This window comes from Takifugu rubripes, chromosome 14, assembly GCF_901000725.2.
Source record: "Takifugu rubripes chromosome 14, fTakRub1.2, whole genome shotgun sequence".
NCBI classification, from domain to species: domain Eukaryota; kingdom Metazoa; phylum Chordata; class Actinopteri; order Tetraodontiformes; family Tetraodontidae; genus Takifugu; species Takifugu rubripes.
In genome coordinates, this window is record NC_042298.1 from 4,002,446 (window position 1) to 4,023,670 (window position 21,225).

The window sequence follows — 21,225 nt, forward strand, 5'->3', positions numbered from 1 at the left end:
GTAGCTTTTACCCGAGGCTATTATGCAGCCGTACTCTGAGCTAGCCCAGCGCTTCTAGTTGTGTGTTGATGAGGTGTGTAGGAAGAAGGAGATGTGGTCCTTTTTCGCCAGGGATCCCGTCAAAGATTTTGCGTATGAAATTCTCCCAGATACCCAGGAGAAATCGGGAATATGGACTCTACATCGGGGGAAGCGAAAGGTATAAAAGAGATCGCTGCAGACCCGGCTTCAAGTTTGTTAGCAATCCTTGTTTAAGGGCCTGGCACTAGCCGACTAGCAAGCATTTGCGCCTCAAACGGCTCAAACGGATGTTTTAACTTTTACATACTTTTCCAATGTTGTCATTTCATGCCAGATTTTCATTATCTTTTACCTATTTATCAGACATAATGTGTCAGCATCGATGGCTTGTTTTATCTACGAATTTGCTTTGCTAACTAAGTTAGCCTCAGCGTTGTTTACTCCAAGAGACACGTATTTCTCGCCACGTCACATCGTTTCACTCCCGTTTTCTAAATAATATTTGGTAGTATGTATTATATTCACCCCTCATCAGAAACCTATCGACAATGTTGTCATCTGCTTTGTAGTTGGAATGCGGAATCTAGATTTGTTTTGTGTTTTCGATCAATTCCACTCGGTTCAGAAAACAAACACCTACTTCCTGTTTCATCCGCATTGACAGATCTTTTAAATTTTCTGGCTAATCAATTTGAGGGGAGAAACGCGTGAAACATATTACGGCGATTATGTTGCTTGTACGATTCATTTTATACCAAACTGTATTTTCAGACCAACGGAGAGCCAGTGTCTGTGTTTGTTTACGAGGTAGCACAAGGGACAGAACAGCAAACCCAGTTGGCCAAAGCTGCTTTCAAGCGCATGAAGACTCTGCGTCATCCAAATATCTTGGCTTATGTTGATGGCTTAGAGGTATATATTCTTTTGTCTGTGTTATGTTCCACCACAAACCAGCATAGAGCCTAATTATGCTAAGTCACCTGAAGCAACGTAGCATTTTCTTTCACGTATCACCCTGTTTTTTTTTCTCTGCATGTGACTTTCAGATTGGGGTGAGTGAACAAATGCTAATGGTAGCAATTATAGTGTTCTACTTTCACGTAAATAGCTTCCCATTCTTCAGTTTGTGAGTCTTGGTAGTAATTTAGTAAAAGGAATTATAAAAGAATGTTCATACATCTATGTATGGAGTGTTATTTTTGATTCTGTTTTCAGACTGAGAAGAGTCTTTACCTGGTGACTGAGCAGGTGACACCACTGGCTGTCCACCTGAAGGCTCAGGCAGAGAAGGGTGGAGCTGGGGATCTGGAGGTCTCGTGGGGACTTCATCAGATAGTGGTATCATACAGTCTTAGGGGCACCATTAATGAACCATGTGTCCTCTTTCAGCCCTGATTACCCTTTGTGCCAACTGTCTCCACCAACAGAAAGCACTGAGTTTCCTGGTTAACGACTGCCACCTGCTCCACAACAATTTGGGCATCTGGGCCGTTTTTGTGGACAGAGCTGGAGAGTGGAAGCTTGGGGGTCTTGATCATGTGGTTCCTGAGCAAGGTGATCCCAGTGGCATCTCATTACCTGCTCCTAAAGCTGTTTATCCAGACATGGAGAAATACGACCCTCCAGAGTCGAGCAGTAGTGGTGCAGAAAAATGGTAAGAGGGAAATGCTTCAAATAAATAACAAAATGGAAATTAACCTTTATTTTTGGGCTCAAAATGATTTGGACAAACATGCGTGAACACACTTAATCAGAAAACTGACCCTGTGAGATCTCAACAGTTTACAGAGGGATTAAATAACATAACCTGTAATGGTGTGTAGCCTTTTTTCATGCACTGCACTCTGCCTGTGTATCGCAGGGCTGGGGACGTTTGGCGGCTTGGCTGCTTGATCTGGGAGGTGTTCAATGGTCCATTGCCTCGCACATCCTCTCTTCGCTCACTGGGAAAGGTATGACACCTTTTCCTGAGTATGTTTCGTGATACCGAATGGAAAAAGACTGGGATGAACTCATCGATTCGGAAGCTTTGTTCAAGGAAATAACCTGCAGCCTCCACTAAAGGTTCTTTAGTGAAAGTGACTAGAAAACCTGTTGTCTGAGCCTTATGTCCTGTTTCTGTCCTCGTCACCATGCCCATAGATCCCCAAGACTCTGGTCCCTCACTACTGCGAGCTGGTGGGGGCTAACCCTCGAGCTAGGCCCAATCCAGCCCGTTTTCTCCAGAACTGTCGAGCGCCTGGAGGTTTCCTCAGTAGCAGCTTTGTGGAGAGCAACCTGTTCCTCGAAGAGATACAGGTCCACACCTTTCATTGTATTTTGAAGTCAGCAGACTGTTACTATGTTATTAATACCTATCTAATTGTCTCACGTAGCAAACTTTGATGGAGTAATTTTTGTCAGCAGTAGTAGAAAACCAGGAAACACTGTTTAATTTCTGATGATAATAAAAGTGGAAATAAAACTTTCTCTTTAGATTAAGGAGCCAGCTGAAAAGCAGCAGTTCTTCCAGGACCTTAGTGACAATTTAGATTCATTTCCTGAAGACTTCTGTAAGCACAAGGTCCTGCCCCAGCTGCTCACTGCCTTTGAGTTTGGAAATGCAGGAGCTGTGGTCCTCACTCCACTTTTCAAGGTCAGGCCTTAATTTCCTTTGAAGCAGTTTGTATTGACTTCTAACTAAAGTCCCCCCCCCTCAAAAAAACCCAACTAACTCACAGAGACACTTTGCATGACACTGGAAAAGGCATCTGATCCGAGGTTCTTCTTTATCCATCCAGGTTGGGAAGTTCCTGTCAGCAGAAGAATACCAACAGAAGATCATCCCTGTTATTGTCAAGATGTTTTCCTCCACGGACAGAGCCATGAGGATACGACTGCTGCAGCAGGTCTGTTTTGAGCTGTGATGAAGGTCCCTGCAGTGGTCTAGTTAGGAGATAAACCTTTGGTTTCTTCATTCATTCATTTGCTATAAACACATTCTTCTCTGTCCCAGATGGAACAGTTCATTCAGTATCTAAATGAAGCAGCTGTCAACTCCCAGATTTTCCCTCATGTTGTCCACGGTTTCACAGACACCAACCCTGCCATCAGAGAGCAAACTGTTAAGGTAGATGTTGGACTTGAAACCACAGAAGAAGAGTTCTAATGACACACAATGTCTTTACTGGATGCTGATTTGTAGCGCTCATGAGGTCTTTCCCACTCAACACAGTCTATGCTGCTGCTGGCTCCAAAGCTCAATGAGACCAACTTAAACCAGGAGCTGATGCGCCACTTTGCCCGCCTGCAGGCCCGAGATGAGCAGGGACCGATCCGGTGCAATACCACAGTCTGCCTGGGCAAAATTGCCTCATACCTTAATACTGGGGTAAAAAAAAGTCGGCCTTTTAAAACAATTTGTTCCTGAATTAGTTGTACATTTAAAAAAACAATTGCTTTCTTTCACAGACCCGACAACGTGTACTAATTTCCGCCTTCTCTCGAGCCTCTAAAGACCCTTTTCCAGCTTCCAGGTCTGCTGGAGTACTGGGTTTTGCCGCCACGCATAACTATTACAGTGTGACGGAAATTGCTGCACGCATCCTTCCAACACTCTGCGCTTTAGCCGTCGACCCTGATAAGAGCGTCAGGGACCAGGTACACACAACCAAGAGATTTGATTTCTGCAGCATGATTTATCTTTTCTTAGTATTGTGACGCATTCACCCATCAGATTTGCAGCATATCACAGAGCCAGAATCCCCAGCCATCATACTAAACTGTGAACAACACTTTTGTTGATGTACAGATGTCATTTTCTGTTTGTTTGTATGCCTTTTTTTCCCTGACAGGCTTTTAAAGCCATCAAAAGTTTCTTGTCTAAGCTGGAAATCGTATCCGAAGACCCCACAAAGCTGGCAGATATAGGTCTGTAACGCCAAACTGTTGTTTCCTGGCACCTTTAAAAAGCTCGGTGGTTCCTAAATCAGGGTCACGAAACCTATGAGTCTTTTTTATTTCAATTAAGATTATTTATTGGTTAAGATCCTGTTTGTTAGGTTTACTACAAACACCATGAACTTAAGTGATTTGCCTGAATCGATTTAAGATCCGAGAGGTACCACTAGGTGACGCTGTTGCTTAAATGTCGTGTATTTGTTAACATGAGTGGCTCTGTTTCAGTCTAAAAACATGAGTATGAATTCAAAATGAATTAATTTGATATTTTTGGACTTGTTTTGTTTCTCTGACAGAAAAGGATGTAGCGTCCTCGGCTCAGCCCGCCGGGAGCTCTTCCAGCTGGGCTGGCTGGGCCGTCACGGGTATGTCCTCGATTACTTCTAAACTCATCCGCAACGCTCCCGGGACAGATGGGGCTCTGGCCGATGGTAGCGGACCGCCCAGCAACTCCGGTTCTACCACAGCAACAAATGAAGCACCGCCACCTGGTACAGGCTGCTGCAGATTACATTTGAGATGTCCTGCTTGTTCCAGTCTAGAACTGTGACTCTTTTTTTGTTCTGGCAAAAGGCTCTGAAGAAAAAACGTCCCCAGCCACTCTCACTCGCCACGCCACCTCCAATCGGGCCAATCAGTCTCATTCTGATGACGTAACGGGAAATGACGATGAGCAAGTTGGAGACCGCTGGGAAGAGGATGAGGACTGGGGAAATTTGGAGGTATGATGGCTCCGGTTTGGCTTGGAGGACAGGACACGCGGCAAGGATTTATTTCAAAATGCAATCTCAGATATAGAATATTGACTGATTCCCACGCAGGAGCCGGATAAGACTCGCACAGATCCAGAAGACTGGAACACCGACTGGTCAGGAATTCCATCATCCAAGAAAAAGGCCAGCGACAGAGGGGTACGAGCATTTTTATCATGTTACATCTCTTTATCCCGAGCAACATTGGCTTTCTAAACCCACTGACTACTGTCGTTGCTCCCACAGGTGGCCAGGTCAGCCGCCACAGCCATGAAAAAGCAGAGCTCTGACTGGAGCAGCTCGGGCTGGGACGCTGATGACAGCTGGTCCAACGAGAAAGAGGGGCAGGGACAGAGCTCTGCGGGGGAGGACGGATGGGGCAACGACTGGGGAGAGGACGACGCAGACGTGACGTTGACAGACGCATCGCTCCCTCTGCCCGATGGCGTGCGGTTAGCCAGCGATTACAACTGGGACAGCGGAGCGGCAAAGGCAGCAAATCAGAACGATCTGTTTGCCAGCCTGTCCCAGAGAAATCCACCCAGCAGCACGGTGAGGAAGGGACGGGGGTCTGATCATTCATGGTCAGGAATCACCAGTTCTGGAATTGATGGGGGATAATTCTTTGCATTCAATTTTATAGCTTACTTTTATAGCTTTTGCTGGGTTTAACAGAAAAAAGAATCAGCCTTCATGCTATTGGTATTAAAATGTAGTGGAGGTGAAGCATTCATATGCAGTTTATCTCTGAATGCTGAGTAAATTGAGAGATACTGTATATTTAAATAAAGTTAAGTGAAGACATCAAACAAACTTCTTATTGAATAAAACTCTTGAAATAGGTTATGTTCCACATTCTATATGGAGACTTGAAGCTGATGGTAACAGGAGAGTCGCTGTGATCGGGTCAGATCAGCTCAGTGTTGTGTTGTTTCCTCCATGCCAGGCTGCAGAAGGTTGGGGCTCTGAGCCAACGGGAGACTGGGGAACTGAGGAGAGCTGGGAGTCAGTGGATGGAAACCAGGGTAGGTCTCTATCTGGACCCTGAATTAAAAGTGTAAAACCTCAGATATAAATCCATCTCTGGTTTTGGATCCTTTTGCATTGCAAAAATCTCCATCTTTTCTTGACCACCCAGGTCTTAGTAAGGCTGAGCTGAACAAGAAGAAGCGGGAAGAGAGAAGGAAAGAGCTGGAGGCCAAACGGGCGGAACGCAAAGCTGCGAAAGGTCCTCTTAAACTTGGCGCTCGCAAGCTGGACTGATGTGAGAAGGACAGAGAGATCTGAGGATGATGGAGAAGGTGGCGCATGCAGCAGAGTAAACAGCCCTACAAGGGAGCATTCCAGTTTGGCATTCCAGAAAACAAAGGACCAGGAACAAGAGTCCCAAGGGAGCAGCCTTTCCTGTTGAAGGCTGCTCAGCTGTTCTGACTGAAGGGGGAAATGTCCAGTCCAGCTCTTTAAAATGCTTCACAGATCAAACTACTGCAGCAGATCACACTAGACGTCCCCTCCATTTTGTTATTGAAGCCAAACATTTGGCTGTAAACTCAATGTATATAAATGATTTTTCAGGTCTTGAAGAGGGAATGAGACCTTCATATAATGCAGAATATATAAATATGAAAGTACAAACAGCTGTTATTATCATCATGTACGTTTTAAAGTGTTCCACACCTGCAATGGATGTGAATGTTTTAGTTCACCAAATTAGAGATTTAAAATTAAATCAAGCGCATGCTCTCGTGCATTTCTGTGGCAAAGGACTTCAGTTTAACATTTGGATGCAAACAGGAAATCCTGGTGGAAACTGGGTGGAATCCACCGCTGAAAAACTGGGTTGGTAGGAGAATTTATTTGTGTTCTGCCTTTTCCTGTATCCCGTGGTGGGTTACTGCTCTGATGGAGAGGACGTGGAGGTGGATTTATTTTGAAACCTTCAGAAAACAGGGCGAAGGGGGTTACACATCACATTTTGTTCCACACCTTCATTTTGTCACATTGGCGACATCAAAGTGGATTTTAATTGTGCCTTTACGTGCAGGACCCCTCTGTAGAACTCCAAAGCCTCAACAATTTTAAAAAGTGTTTCCCGCCCCCAGTTTTTGTAAACGGTTCATGTCCGAGAGTGTTGAAAGGGCCGTTGTGACGTCTGTTTCAAGAGGCTGTAAAGATTAGCCATCATCACTGGAGCTGATGGAGGGGTGTGTGGGGGTGTCCTGTTTACTGATGAAGGTGGAAGTCGTGTTGCATGTGAACAGGTTTAGGAAATAAATGTGTTTTTCGTTAACAGTTCTTTCTTTCTTTTGAAAAAAGGTTGAGTGGTGCAAACCTGAAGCTGCCCATCTGTACTTGATGTGCAGATTCTACAAAGCTGTTGCTGATTTCTAATGTGTGACAATATTACATTTTAGGTCATAAAGACCAATGATCCTTTATTTGTGAAAGCAAAAAATCAGTGATTGTGAAAAGGTCGCTAAGGTCATCATCATTAAATGAAATTCTTTAGCATAAAAAGCCCTATTTTATTTAAATATGTGCCCCTATTTCAGTCCACCATCCTTTTGCAGCCTTAATGAGCACGTGTTTAGTTTCGTGCTGATCTTTTAATCACTTTGGTTTTTTCTTTCTTGCTGCTTCCAAAAAGAGCTCCTGCTCTCACCCCACCGCAGCAACAAGCACCAATTTTCGAGGCACCTTGTGGTGTCATCCAAGAGGGAAGCCTCCACTGGTGGCTGTAGCGCCACCTCCTGGTGGCTCCAGCCCAGACTGCAGCTACAAATTAAGCAACCTTGTCTGACCTTTGCTCTCAGGCTTTGTACTAGTTTAATGAGCGTACAAATCAAGGAAATAGAACTCTATCCCACCTGATTGTCCACAGAATCCGTTGAGAGGACCATGTCTTCATGATGGACACAGGAGCTACTATCTACTCTAGCAAATATATAGGTCCACATTTCCCCTCTCAGGCTCATCAGTAAAAAAGTAGTTTCTCTGAGAAAACTCAAATTATTCCCCTTACGCACCCAATTCCTATGATAAGAGCTGGAAAAACTGCAGCACCACTCTCGTATTTGCCCCAGTTAATTTATTTGGAAAAGGCATTCTGTGTCATCTAAATGCTAATATTGTGTGTACAATTGCTTATGTAACTGCATCAGCAACTTCATGAGCCACTTTTCCGCAGGTGTCACTGGTGACAGTGACGCCTGCGGCCGATTACTCATCAACTGGCCATTTCAGCCCCAGACTCCTGGTCACCAGCGCCCGATGGTTTGGTCAGCTTAGTGGTAAAATGAAGACTCGGCGATCAATCAATAAATCATCTTTAATTATAGAGTGTCTGTGTCTCCAGGTGCTTTACAGAATCCCAGGGCCTGACCCCCCCCCCAACAAGCAACAGTGGGAAGGTAAAACTCCCCTTTAACAGGAAGAAACCTTGAGCAGGACCAGGCTGTGGAGAAGAACATCGGTGAGTCCCTGGCAACTGGTCTGATCCGTTCTTGCCGCCTTTGGGCCACTTCGAGTTATCTTTTTGCATTTTCCACCAAACAAGCATTCAGCATGAACCACTTCTGTTTGGCCTTTTGTTCTTTATTCTGCAGAATACTTTTGCATGTTAAAAAGTATCAGACATTTAATTTTTCCAACATTTAACCCACCATCTTTTTACTGAAGAAAGCCATAAGGAAGGAAAATACGACAGAAACAAGAGGCGTTTGTTTTTAAATCATGGTGTTTCCTGGATGCGGATCGCATGATCTTAGATTTAGTGGTGATCTTTTAATCACTTTTTGCTTTTATTTCTAGATCATGCAAAGAGCTCCTGCTCCAGACACGATACCAAACAGCAAAGACGTAGCAAGCAAACTTGCCAGGGCCAGAAGTTTAGCCTTTAACACCTGCAGACCAAAATGAAAAAGCACGTTAGATTTCCTTTCATTCATATATACATTTATAAATAAATATATTCAGCAGTAAAGGTCTTAACACAGGTGACGTTCAGGAAAATGAGGAAGGTACAGATCCTTCAACATTAACAGGGTTAATTCTAGTCTCAATGGACTGTTATGCCTGTAAAAAGTCCTGCAATTATAAAATTCAAGTTCATATAAATTAGTTTATGACCTTAAAGTTTATTATCTTTCATCCAATAGTGAAGCCTCCACTTGTGACTGTAGCGCCACCTCCCGGTGGAGCTTAGTCTGTATCCTATTACTCCCTCTGCTCATTTCACACCAACCTAAAGGAGAAGTGATTGTAAATGTTCTGCACTCACCTGCAGAGATACCGCTATTCCATAGCGGAGGTTGTTAACAAAGTGTTCGCAGTTGTCTCTGAGGACGCAGTACGGCCGCTGCTGGCCCACCAGCTCGCCGGCTGCCTTCACGATGATGTGACTCGGACGCGGCTGATACATCTTGTCCAAGCCGTTGTTGATTCTCCACTGGTTGTCTCCCACCACAACCCACAGCTCCTCTCTCTTCACGACAGCCCGATCAGCAACGAGTGACCTGACGCTGCTGGACTGTCCACCCCGTCTTCCAACTGTGAAAACCAGATGTGGGGAAAAAGGGAAACAGATAATTCTCAGTGACTTTAGGACATCTTTTAGTTTCAGACTAGGATGCACAGAGGCAGTCGTGACCTCTGTGGTGAACTTACATGGTGATGCCAAATTAGCCACAAATCCTTCACCGACATAGACGGCCCAGTGCTGATAGAAACCGCGGTCTATTTCTATCAAGTCTCCCGGTTCTGGTTTCACAACATACTACAGAACACAAGAGCAGTCAGACACCCTATCTTTGAACTAGTTGGGGTTTTTTTCTAAAACGTAAAACAAGTGAGGACACAACAGAGACAATAGTCTTACCAGGACTGGAGCCATGTCAGAGTTCTGTTTATAAAGCCCGAACTTTCAACACCTGCAGGAAAAAGTAATTTCCTGTTTACGTCTCATAGTTAATTGTCAAGTATTACGAAATTACGCATGTGTTCCGCAGCAATCGCAGTATTTTGAGTTCAGCCAACCAAGGTCGTGGATTCTACTGAATTCATAAAGTACAAAGAAAGGCGATTTTCATCGAAATAATGAGAACGAAACCAGTTTGTTAGAGGAGTTCAAAGGAGTTCGCAGTGGGCCTGCATCGCAACGACGCCACTGATGTAAAAGACATTCTAATTATGTTTACATCTGACATTAACAGGCCTTTTAATGACCGGACAGCTCATCTAAAATAGTCCCGGTTTGTCGTCTCACCTGTGACCTTCGGTATCCGTCAGTGCAGCAGCGCGAGCGGCACCAAGGATCAGCAGTTGACGAATGATGGTTTTTTTTGGAGAAACCTTATGTAAACCACTAGGTTACACAATGATGTCATAAACACTTGAAAAAAAGTAACTGAACTGCAAAATAACCTTTATAAGTCTTTATAGATTACCAAATGTCGACTTCCAAATGTCGATCTGTTAGGATCATTTAGTGATCCGAACAACAACAAAGTTTACTGTAACAGTCTGGATTTGTCATTTGTTGTAAAGTCCTGGGCAGTGTTCACCATATTTGGTGAAATAGTTTTCATTTTGTCATGGTGGGTCGGCCCATGGTGGGTCGGTCCAATGGTGGGTCGGCCAATGGTGGGTCGGTCCCATGGTGGGTCGGGCCCATGGTGGGTCGGTCCCATGGTGGGTCGGTCCAATGGTGGGTCGGTCCCATGGTGGGTCGGTCCAATGGTGGGTCGGCCCATGGTGGGTCGGCCCCACGCAGCCGCGTGAGCCACATATATGAAAAGGTGTTTAAACATTCCAGTTGATAATGCTTATTTCATTATGTTGTGCATATTAAGATGATTAATATACACATTCCAGTGCAATAGTTTACCACATAATATGCAAGGTTATGGTTTTGTGGTTGTATAAAAGAATGTGCACATTGTGGTACCTTATCTAGGACAATAAGGTTTAAGAGTCCAAAGTGAATTCAAAACTTTTGCACTTTTGTCACAGTTTAACCAAAAGTTTGGTTCCTTATGTCATTGTGAATTAAATATCATTTGTTTGGGGAAAAAAAATCTTCCTCCTATTATGATGGCACATTTTCACAATCGCCTGGCTTTTCCTTTTGTTTTCACAAATAAAGGATCCTGGTCATCTTTCTTTACAGGCAACTCAGGAAGGAGAAAACTGGCATTATTGTCAGTAATAGAATTGTGCTGATAAAAACACTACAAGGAGACAACAAACCAGAAGGAAAACAAGTTGTCACTCGGTTGCCAGTGGGAAGAACAGAGCCAGAAAAACCAAGAGAGGAAGACATTAGAGAGATGTCTGTAGGCCCCTGATAGAGAAATGGAAGAGTCAGAGTGAGATATGAGTGTGGAAACACCCACATAACAAACGTGAGCCTCCTAGATTACTCTCCAATAGCTGAGGAAATAAGGAGAGCACGAGGGGGGAGAGAGTTCCGGGCCAAATTGGATCAAGCTGGTCTTCAGAACAGCAGATGTAAAGTGCACAGGCAACAGCCAAACATGGAACCCAGTTTAGACAAGAAGGATGATGCTCCGCAGCAGGAAAGTGCTTCCCCGCCGTGCAGTTCACAGTGACAGTGACCCGGATGACGAGGGTGATGATGAACCAAGATCCCCTTTCTTTAGAATAACTAAAACCTCTGGTCTACAACAGTTTGAGCCATGGTCATCCTGTGACATGGCAGGCCTCACTGATGGAGCCAATAAGTGGATTACAGCTTTGGAAGAAGGCACAGCTGAAGTGACTTTAGCATCAGAGGACTGTAAAGCATTGAACATTCACGTCATGGGAGGGATTCTCCTGAATACACATTTAGGACTACTGGGAGTTCAGTCAGAAAACTCCAGATTAAACCCAATATTGCACACAACTATTTGCAAAGTCAAGAAATCAGGTTTGGTCTCAGGCTCTGTCTCGATGTATTCATTCCCTGATAATGGTCTGCCTAGACATTAGGGGATGACTGTCAGATCAGAGGACAACAGCCCCCTGAGGCCTTGATGAGAGGGAGCGGTGGGACTCAAAAGAGTGGACTATACATGCACATCAAGAGGGATATTGGCTGGTAAGGGTGTGCAAGCAAGACAATCACAGAAGGAAGAGGATCCAAACAGGAAGATAAGGTTTTAGAGTCTTTGGTAGAGGTTTTAACATGAATTTGGCAGCAGAATTCAGCAGAGTACAGAGCGCCTTCACATACTAATCAAGCAGATCTGAGAGAACAGAAGCGGAACAGGCTACCTGGCTGGCATTTGGGCACAAGTACGAACTTCTGACTTTTAAATGACAAGTTGGCTCTGTCATTATGAGCAGGAATCATGTCCAGGGAAAGCACCTGAAATATGATTGATTGTGGGCATCTTAAAGAACCCCACTAATTGTGGCACTTCTGCCTAGTTACTACTTAATAGTCACTTCTTGGAGAAACAGTCTCTGTTAAAACACTGTAGGAAATCTATTTCCATCTTTTAACTGAAATAGTTTTCTGTATCACATCAATTCTGTTGGATACAGTAGTTGGAAATCAAATCAAAAGAAGACAAAGTGAAAGCGACAACAAATAAAAAAAACATCTTTCAATAAACTATAAAAAATAAGATACAAAATATACAGAAATATAAAAGTGTGCATGTGCAGAGATATATTTTTTTCTAATTTGTCATCTCCTTAAATCTTGCAAACAATTTGACGTTTTAATTTTCAACTAATTCGTCATCTAACTTTTAATAGTCCTTTTCCCCCAAAAACAAATGTAAGCAGGGGACGGGAATGGGGACGGGGACTCTTCACGCACATCCTGCCGGCTGTGCAGTTCCTGGAGAACTTCCTGTTTCTCCTCTTCTCCCATTGAAAGCACAGCTGGCAGCAAGAGTGCAAATTGTGGCTGGTGGCACCAGTCAACTGTTTCATGTTGACCTCATATCATATTCTGGATATATAACTGAATATAATATAAAGATAACCTACATGAAAGACAGGTTATTCCATTTTTTTGTTTGTTTTCTCAGCACTGTATGAACAATGTTCATGTATAATGTTTACATGCCACGGCATCTTCCACAACGTGCAGCATCAGCTGTGGCATCTCTGTGAAGGCTGTGAGAAGCACCCAAGTACACAAACAAGTTATGTTGCCTAATGTTGCATCGTAACAAGTCTGGTCAACGCAGAGATCTTACTTTGGGTTATGTTGCAGTTTTAGTTAAAGTTTATGGTGCTGAGCCACACACCGTGTGTAACAACTGAATGAAAATGTAATTATCTTTGTTCAAGAGAATTGCAACTAGTCCTGAGTTTAAATAAGATTTCATACAAAGGACAAAATGCAATAGAGTAATGTTTAAACCAATTACATTGAAAACGCATCCAAACAGTGACATTTATCCCGCTGTTGTCACCAAGGTGTATTAGAAATATTAAAACACTTCAGACACGCATGTTCACAGTAACTTTATGGTCGCCACCTGTGTCTCAAGCGCCCCCTAGTGGCAGTGACCACTTGTTATAACCGCTGCTATAACCCCAGGCAGACCGGGCATTAGCCGTCTTATCTGCCCCAAACAGCGGCATAATCGGTGGCATTTACCAGCGAAAATGCCACGGCTAGGTGGCAGGATTTGGCCCAGCCTTACTGCTCCTGGGTGTGCCTGAACACAGACGTCCTTGATATGCATGTCCTGATGACTGAATGAGGCATGTGTGCCACGACCTGGTCTCCACCTGGTTGGTGTTTTTAACCGAATCCTCTGCTAGTTGTGGGTGTACTTGAATAAAGTTTATCTTCGTGTGTTCGGGATCTGCTCCAGGATACAGGAGCTGAAAAAACTGTCCCTCATATTTGATAATAGAATCTATAATGTATAATGACAACTTTGGTTTGTACCATGTCATATTTGACAGTGTTTGATTAGGTGTCATGAGTTTTTATTGAAAGGCGTGCTGACTGGTGCAGACTTTAAACTACACAACTGTTCTTTATATGCAAATTCAAGAAAGAAAAATGCTAGTTTATTTTGGGAGCTTTTTTTATGAAGTTGGAATTGGAAAGCAGTTAAACGTGATCCTTTCATGGTAAGAGGTAAAGGAAAAGACCAGTGATTAGGGAGGTTTTTATAAAATGAGCAAGCTTATTTCTTTACACAAATGATCTTTAATTCACAAAGACACAAGGAAACAGACTGTTGGTTAAACTGAGATGCTGTTTCGGGAGAAAAGTGCAAAAGTTTTGAATTCATTTTGGGCTCTTCAACTGTCCTTTGTCCTAGATAAGGTACCACAAAGGGCGCATTCTGCTATACAACCACAAAAACATCAAATTACAGATTATATAGTTAACTATTACATTAAAACATAGTTATATTGAACATCTTAATATACACGACATATTGAAATAATCAAGGATTTTTAACTGGAATATTTTATTGCGTTCCCATATCTGTGACTCAATTGTTAACTTTATTTGAGCAGTTTATGTTTAGTCAGTAAAATACTTGTTATTTGTGCCTATGTGTACAAAAAGCCTTCATTTTAAAAGTGCCCCTATTTATTTGCTAAAACCTTCAAGAAAGCTTTTATGACATAGAGTCTATGACATAGACAGATGCTTGTGTTCACATTGTGTTTTTTCCTGGGTGCAGCTTTAATAAGCACATGTTGAGGTTTAGTGCTGATGGTTTAATCACTTTGTGTTGTTTTCTTTCTTGCTGCCTCCAAAAAGAGCTCCTGCCAGAGCCACGATCCCAAACCCCACCGCAGCAACCACCCCTGCAGCCAGGACCATTTCACCAGCCGTGCGCACCTGCAGATGGAAAAGAAGAAGCTCATTAAATGTGTGTACAATGTGATGTTCATTTAGAAATATACTCTTAAATTCTGTCAAACCTCTATTCCATATTTAAGCCTTATTGTTCTTTAGTCGTGATTCAGTATTCGTTGCTCTCAGCAGACTGTCTGAGGGATGGATTTAACCATGACGTGGCCATGACAACAGTTCACTTTGTTGTTCTTTAACTGCTGCTTGACTAATTCATCTGTGTTTACATGGGTGTTATTTAGTTTTATGACACATGCTGTCATTAAGATTTGCTGTCATAGATTTAACATCTACCCAACGAGTTATTGATAGTCATAATTCAGAATTTGTTTGTAACACCAGTAAGCAGATGTTAGCTATCCTGGTCCACATGGGGTAAGTCCAAAGGTTGCCACAACAATGCCGACAGCATGTTTTTACACATGGATCAGACTTCAGGTGCTGGCGTGTATTTATCTTTCTCTACTCAGTTCTCAAAAAAACAACTGCTGCAAGCTTACAACCACAGCGTTGTGCTTTGGCCCAGTGACCTTGAGAGACCTTCAGATGTGCTGCAAAGGAGATGTGATTGTAAATGTTCTGCACTCACCTGCCGAGATTCTGCTTTTCCATAGCGGAGTTCGTTAACAAAGTGTTCGCAGTTGCCTCTGAAGAGGCAGTACGGCAGCTGCTGGCCCACCAGCTCGCAGGCTGCCTTCACGATGATGTGACTTGGACGGGGCTGATACTTGTTGTCCAAGCCGTTGTTGATTGTCCACTTGTCGGTTCCCACCACATCCCACAGCTCCTCTCTCTTCACGACAGCCCGATCAGCAACGAGTGACATGACTCTGCTGGACTGTCCACCCCGTCCTTCAACTGTGAAAACCAGATGTGGGGAAAAAGGGAAACAGATAATTCTCAGTGACTTTAGGACATCTTTTAGTTTCAGACTAAGATGCACAGAGGCAGTCGTGACCTCTGTGGTGAACTTACATGGTGGTGCCAAATGAACCACAAATCCATCACCAACATAGACGGCCCAGTGCTGATAGGAACCGCGGTGTATTTCTATCAAGTCTCCCAGTTCTGGTTTCTCATCATACTAGAGAACACAAGAGCAGTCAGACACCCTATCTTTGAACTAAACTTTATTTGTTTTTATTTTTTTTAAACGTAAAACAAGTGAGGACACAACAAAACCAGAGACAATAGTCTTACCAGGACTGGAGCCATGTCAGAGTTCTGTTTATAAAGCCCGAACTTTCAACACCTGCAGGAAAAAGTAATTTCCTGTTTACGTCTCATAGTTAATTGTCAAGTATTACGAAATTACGCATGTGTTCCGCAGCAATCGCAGTATTTTGAGTTCAGCCAACCAAGGTCGTGGATTCTACTGAATTCATAAAGTACAAAGAAAGGCGATTTTCATCGAAATAATGAGAACGAAACCAGTTTGTTAGAGGAGTTCAAAGGAGTTCGCAGTGGGCCTGCATCGCAACGACGCCACTGATGTAAAAGACATTCTAATTATGTTTACATCTGACATTAACAGGCCTTTTAATGACCGGACAGCTCATCTAAAATAGTCCCGGTTTGTCGTCTCACCTGTGACCTTCGATATCCGTCAGTGCAGCAGCGCGAGCCGCACCAAGGATCAGCTGTGATATGGATGTGTTTTTTTTAGAGAAACTTTATGTAAACCCTTTGGTTTACACATGCGTTTTTTTAAAACAAACTTTATGTAAACCATTGGGTTACAAAGTGTTGTAACTGAACTGCAAAATAACAAACGAGGAAATGTTGAGAACACATGGGACACCAAAACGGAATCGATAAAAAAGTTAACAACAAAAAAACAAGTTAACAATGAAATGTATAACGTAAAACTAAAAAAAATAAAATTACCAAAAATAAAATCATGATGCGACAGTGGTTTGTAGAATGAGCAAACACGTAACAATACTAAAATAAATTACATTATGAGGCCGTGCTCTAGCTTTTCCAGAAGTCAATGGATGATCATTTCTATTTGTTACCATCAGATGTCGCCAATGATTAACCACTAGTTTGTAATGGTTGTCTGACTTTCAACGAAGAAGTCACAACTTCCGGTTTTGGAGCGCCCTGTCGGTGAATATTTGTTCTGAAATCTTAACGGGAAAAGCGCATAAACCGCTGGCCATTGCTCGGACGGACGCAACAAAGCCGTGAGGCTGTTTTGATGTGACGACTTCACGTTAAATGTTCCAGCGATGTCTGTGGCGTTCGACGCTAATCCAGTAAAAGCGATGCAGAGCACACACACTCACACCCCGCAGACCCCGAGGTGAGTGTGGCAGTGGAGAGAAAGGAACTGGAATTTTAGAACTGATAGTTTTATACATTTAAAATATACCTTCTATAAGGCTCAGTTGACTTATAGTTTACTAGCTGTTGATTATATTTTATTTATTTATAAAAAATTAAACTAAATTAAGGACTAATCCTTATCGCAAGTATTCTAATTTTTTTAAAATTGCATTACACGTTATACATACATAAATTCATCTGCGTTAGAGTCACAAACATTTTCAATGTCTGACCAGCTAGTCTCAGTTTATCTGTTCTTCCCACACATGTAGGTATTTCACTTTTGTTTTATTACCTTTTTTATTATCTGGTTCAAATGGAACGGCTGCCATTATTTAACTCTATTCCCTCCCTTAGTGCTCAGGAACTTTCTCAGGAGATCAAGTCTTTCATCAATGGTATTGATGTTGCTCAAGGACGGAAGCTCAGCGTCCGTGAACATGCTCGCTGTGCTGTGCGCCTGCTGCGTTTGGTTCCAGCCTGTCGAGGTGCTGTGCTGGAGCACTTAAGAGGTGTGTATGATGAGCACGTCTCTGCTTTCCTGCACCACCTGGAGACAGATGGTGATAGCAGCTCTGGAGTGAGCTCCAACCTAGAAGACATCATACAGGTGTGTTGAGACATGGACTTCCTGTACAGCTCATGTTGTATTATAAAATAAATTAAAGGTCAATAATAATTGGAGAGCAAATCATTACAGTATTTTCCAAATATGCCAAATTTTGATGCAACCAAGAAGAAGACACCGCCATGACCTTCCAAAAATTATACACTTTATATTAATTGTGTTTTGCAAATCATAAAATGTGTCAAATCATTCCCTACTACAGTAATTATATTTTTGTCTGTAGGAGATTCACAGTGTGCTGTCCGAGTTTATCCGTTTGAACCCCCGGGCCTGGGCTCCGTTGGTCTCGACCTGGGCTGTGGACTTGTTGGGTCAGCTGAGCAGCAAACATGCTGGCCGCAGGGTGGCCCCACACTCATCCAGCCTCAATGAGCTGCTCCAGCTCTGGATGTCTTGTGCTGCCACGCGATCTCTCATGGAGGCCTACTCCCAGTGCTTGGCTGCCATGTTGGCTTGGTGTCCCGATGCTTGTGTGGATGCACTTCTAGATACGTCAGTTCAGCACTCTCCGCATTTTGACTGGGTGGTGGCTCACATCGGCTCTGCATTCCCAGGTACTATCATCAGCCGAGTATTGGCTTGCGGATTAAAGGACTTCTGCTCTCACGGTACTAAGGACCAAGGGCTCATGATGATGGTGGTGGACAAAGGCAGCAGAGTGCCAAAGATCGGCTCAGTGGTGGGAATTCTGGGTCACCTTGCGGCACACCATTCAGACAGTATAAGGAAGGAACTTCTGAGGATGTTTCAGGAAAGTCTGAATCCCTCAAGTCCTTTGTCCCCAACTTCTTCATCAACATCTTGGGAGAGTTCCCCCCAGCTCCGCCGTGCTGCAGTGCCATTTCTGCTGCAGCTGGCTGCAATGTCCCCAAACCTATTCGGTGCAGTGTCGGCTGAATTGGTCGACCTGCTACGCCCACCTGTTTTGCTCCAGTTGCAGACCCTACTGCAGGGCATCCCAAGAGAAGAACTGGACAACATGTTAGGGCTGGCTGTTCACCTTATCAGCCAGAGCCCATCAGGTGGCGCAAAGGTCCTCCGCTTTCTTGCAGACACAGCAACCCCTGCCTCAGTTATCATCTCTGGGCCCACACCTTCGCCTCATGAAGGAGTTAGAGAAGGTTGCGATCGCCTCCTCCAGATGCTGCTTCTACATCTCCATAAACTGGTGTTTAACCGCACCGATGGTGTCGAGGTCAGCCCACATCACTCATCTTGTATGCAGCCCCAGAGGATTATCCCTTTCCTGGAGGAACTACAGTCTCACATAAGTCAGCTCTGTGCTGAAACATTGCGATTGGAGAGGAAGCGCCATCTTTGGCTGCACCAGTTGTTGTGCCTGTTGTCCGTGTATGGAGGTCTCACTGTGGCCACTGAGGCCTTCTGTCAACTTCTCACACAGGCTCGAAACCCAGAGGAATTGGCCCTGGCCTGGCAGCTCCACACTATGCTCTCCTCTTGTATGGTTGGGCTTATTCCTGCTGCTGTAACACGTTGCGTGGCCCAGATCCACACACACACACTAGGGCCCCGGCAGCTGAAGCAGCTGCTGCTTAACCTAGCCACAGCCATCCAGAGTCAAGAGGAGGACACAAAGGGTTTACAGTCATCCATGGCCACTCAGGTTGGCACAGCAGTCTCTGGACACCTTCAAAACTTCAGTGGACTCCTTTTACACGGAGACCCAACAGTGTCTCATGCAGCAGTGCGCCTCCTGTCTTGTAGCCCACTTCCTCGCACATCCTCCCCAGCCGACTTGCTCCTTCTCTCTCGTGCTGCTGTCACTCACTTCTTTCTGGTACTACGTAAACAAAGCGAAGGGACAAAAGCGGGAAGGGACGGAGGGCAGGGAAGTGAGGCTGTGAACTGTTCAGTGAAGCTGCTTTCCCGCTTTGCAGCATATTCTGCGCTCACTCTCAAAGCGGTACTGCAGCAGCTAATTGAAGGAGCGTTGCACAAAGGCAACACCGACTTGTTTGGAGGTCAGATTGCAGAAATGTCTGGGGCTCCTCTGACCTCTCCATCTGCCTCCACTGACCCTGGAGTGTCTTTGCTGGACATCAACTGTCGGTTCGGAACTGCTGTCAACTTCACCGGAAGTGTGTGGTCTGTGTTTCATGCCGGGGTAATTGGCAAGGGTTTGAAGGTCCGTACTGCCACCAAGATGCCCGATCCATCTTGGGTCATCCAGGTGAGATGTGTGGTTTTGCTATATAATTGAGCATTTTTTCACGATTTTGGAGAAATATACAAATTCTATATGTATGAGGGATTTATTCATGTTTGTACACATGCAAATTTAACTTGTCATTTTTTTTCCTCCCTGTAGAATGTCCAGACCCTTTTGGCTGTCATAATCCAGTGTTGCAGCCCTGCTGGCCTCAATGGTTCTATCAACGGATCACAGTCGCAGGATGAGCCAGCCCCTATCAATGCTGAGGCAGCCAAGGTTGTTGCGGTCACACTGGTGGAAAGTGTCTGCCCTGATGTGGCCAACGGTGAGCTGTCCTGGCCCCCAGAGGAACACGCCCGTACCACAGTAGAGCGAGATATCCACATCCGACGTTGCTTCGAGGCTCACCCGGTACTTTTCCCTCTGCTTCAAGTGGTGGCAGCTGGACGCCCAGCTCTCTGCTACTGTTCCGCTGTGCTCCGAGGGCTTCTTGCAACACTACTTGCCCACTGGGAGGCATCCCGTGAGGCATTATCTACAGACTCCCCCTGGCACCTCCAGGCCTCCTGTCTCCTAGTCTCCTGCATGGGGGAGGGCCAACTTCTGCCTCCTGTGTTGGCCAATGTCCACGAAGCTTTCCCCCATCTCTCTCCCTTTGAGGTCAGGTTGCTGCTTCTCACTGTGTGGGAATATGTTCGAGGTAATGGGCCCATGCCTCAAAAGTTTGTCTTCAGCCCAGATAAGGGACAATTCTGCAGGGACTTCTCACGGGATGGAGATGTGGCCAGATACGTAGCACCAATTCACAGCGTGCTCCACAAAAATATAGATAGACTGGGACATCTGTGCTGGCGGTTCCAGCTGTAAACATTAGCAGGGACCAATTTGTGGAGAGGTAGCAGTCAATATGTTGAGGCTAAAAGAATAATATGGACATTTCTAATGGAGTGGACTGCAACTGTATCATTGCTGTACTTTAGTTTTATTTGTGTATGCCTACATTTCTTTTTGAATATTTTAGTATTAAACCATGCCTAACTGGTTTCTCTGAAAGAGTCGATACTCAAGGAATACCAAACTTGTATATTTTGTTTATTCACAATTAACTCACATTCATACAAAAAAGAAGCTTGATGTATTGTTTTAGTTAGGAAACACATCTGATATCTGCTAAATCATTTATATGTGTGAGGGGGTTATTTTTCAAAACATGGTGGCCAAAAAGGTTTTGGAACTTGTTACATGTGTAAACTGTCATTTAAATCACTTTGCAGTATAAACATTCATTTGGCTTTAAATACATTTTTAACCAGGCATTTGCGATGATGGAGACCAAAATGTTGCATATGACACTCAGATCAGGAGCGAAGTTGAATAAACTAATGAAAGTCTTGTGTTCAAGTCCGAATGCTTTCAGCCACTCTTTCATCCTGTGTGACTTTACCCTAATCACGTGGGACTGATTTCCATTTGAAGGTCCTTGTTATAAGCCTGGACGTTTTTGATTATTTTTCAACATTAAAAACGAATAACA

The 21,225-nt window shown here is 44.1% G+C and overlaps 4 protein-coding genes across 5 annotated transcripts; 2 read left to right on the plus strand and 2 right to left on the minus strand.

The window, feature by feature from the left end:
* On the plus strand, nucleotides 1-7,002 carry scyl1 (SCY1-like, kinase-like 1). The gene is made up of 18 exons (XM_011610523.2): nucleotides 1-199; nucleotides 793-933; nucleotides 1,237-1,359; nucleotides 1,449-1,675; nucleotides 1,883-1,973; nucleotides 2,164-2,319; nucleotides 2,498-2,656; nucleotides 2,802-2,909; nucleotides 3,017-3,130; nucleotides 3,236-3,391; nucleotides 3,472-3,660; nucleotides 3,855-3,930; nucleotides 4,257-4,451; nucleotides 4,534-4,682; nucleotides 4,782-4,871; nucleotides 4,959-5,264; nucleotides 5,659-5,737; nucleotides 5,851-7,002. Exons 1-18 carry the CDS (start codon nucleotides 92-94, stop codon nucleotides 5,973-5,975), a joined length of 2,592 nt encoding a protein of 863 aa, XP_011608825.2. The 5' UTR covers nucleotides 1-91; the 3' UTR covers nucleotides 5,976-7,002.
* A 1,020-nt stretch (nucleotides 7,003-8,022) lies between these two features.
* On the minus strand, nucleotides 8,023-10,280 carry LOC101061427 (phospholipase A and acyltransferase 2-like). Of its 2 annotated transcripts, none has more exons than XM_029847705.1 (5): nucleotides 9,976-10,280; nucleotides 9,589-9,640; nucleotides 9,378-9,486; nucleotides 8,992-9,260; nucleotides 8,023-8,614 (listed from the first exon to the last, which is right to left on the minus strand). In XM_029847705.1, the coding sequence occupies exons 2-5, from the start codon at nucleotides 9,601-9,603 to the stop codon at nucleotides 8,519-8,521; spliced, it is 489 nt and encodes a 162-aa protein (XP_029703565.1). In that variant the 5' UTR covers nucleotides 9,604-9,640; nucleotides 9,976-10,280; the 3' UTR covers nucleotides 8,023-8,518. The 2 variants fall into 2 exon arrangements, with proteins under 2 accessions (XP_029703565.1, XP_029703566.1); XM_029847706.1 differs by lacking the exon at nucleotides 9,976-10,280 and adding an exon at nucleotides 9,743-9,939 and having other exon boundaries at nucleotides 9,589-9,660.
* Nucleotides 10,281-13,876: 3,596 nt separating this feature from the next.
* Nucleotides 13,877-16,269, minus strand: LOC101061653 (phospholipase A and acyltransferase 3-like). Its single transcript, XM_011610524.2, has 5 exons — nucleotides 16,147-16,269; nucleotides 15,760-15,811; nucleotides 15,535-15,643; nucleotides 15,149-15,417; nucleotides 13,877-14,544 (listed from the first exon to the last, which is right to left on the minus strand). The coding sequence occupies exons 2-5, from the start codon at nucleotides 15,772-15,774 to the stop codon at nucleotides 14,425-14,427; spliced, it is 513 nt and encodes a 170-aa protein (XP_011608826.2). The 5' UTR covers nucleotides 15,775-15,811; nucleotides 16,147-16,269; the 3' UTR covers nucleotides 13,877-14,424.
* Nucleotides 16,270-16,601: 332 nt separating this feature from the next.
* Nucleotides 16,602-21,154, plus strand: ints5 (integrator complex subunit 5). Its single transcript, XM_003970235.3, has 4 exons — nucleotides 16,602-16,867; nucleotides 17,248-17,500; nucleotides 17,742-19,709; nucleotides 19,848-21,154. Exons 1-4 carry the CDS (start codon nucleotides 16,794-16,796, stop codon nucleotides 20,556-20,558), a joined length of 3,006 nt encoding a protein of 1,001 aa, XP_003970284.2. The 5' UTR covers nucleotides 16,602-16,793; the 3' UTR covers nucleotides 20,559-21,154.
* Nucleotides 21,155-21,225: the final 71 nt, after the last annotated feature.

Coding starts and splice junctions, on each gene's coding strand:
- LOC101061427 (XM_029847705.1), bottom strand. Junction 9,261..9,377: donor GGCTAATTTGGCATCACCAT/GTAAGTTCACCA, acceptor TGGTTTTCACAG/TTGGAAGACGGGGTGGACAG. Junction 8,615..8,991: donor GAATAGCGGTATCTCTGCAG/GTGAGTGCAGAA, acceptor TTTGGTCTGCAG/GTGTTAAAGGCTAAACTTCT.
- ints5 (XM_003970235.3), top strand. CDS start 16,794: ATGTCTGTGGCGTTCGACGCTAATCCAGTAAAAGCGATGCAGAGCACA. Junction 16,868..17,247: donor CACACCCCGCAGACCCCGAG/GTGAGTGTGGCA, acceptor TCCCTCCCTTAG/TGCTCAGGAACTTTCTCAGG. Junction 17,501..17,741: donor ACCTAGAAGACATCATACAG/GTGTGTTGAGAC, acceptor TTTTGTCTGTAG/GAGATTCACAGTGTGCTGTC.
- LOC101061653 (XM_011610524.2), bottom strand. Junction 15,418..15,534: donor GGTTCATTTGGCACCACCAT/GTAAGTTCACCA, acceptor TGGTTTTCACAG/TTGAAGGACGGGGTGGACAG. Junction 14,545..15,148: donor GAAAAGCAGAATCTCGGCAG/GTGAGTGCAGAA, acceptor TTCCATCTGCAG/GTGCGCACGGCTGGTGAAAT.
- scyl1 (XM_011610523.2), top strand. CDS start 92: ATGTGGTCCTTTTTCGCCAGGGATCCCGTCAAAGATTTTGCGTATGAA. Junction 200..792: donor TACATCGGGGGAAGCGAAAG/GTATAAAAGAGA, acceptor CTGTATTTTCAG/ACCAACGGAGAGCCAGTGTC. Junction 2,657..2,801: donor TCCTCACTCCACTTTTCAAG/GTCAGGCCTTAA, acceptor TTATCCATCCAG/GTTGGGAAGTTCCTGTCAGC.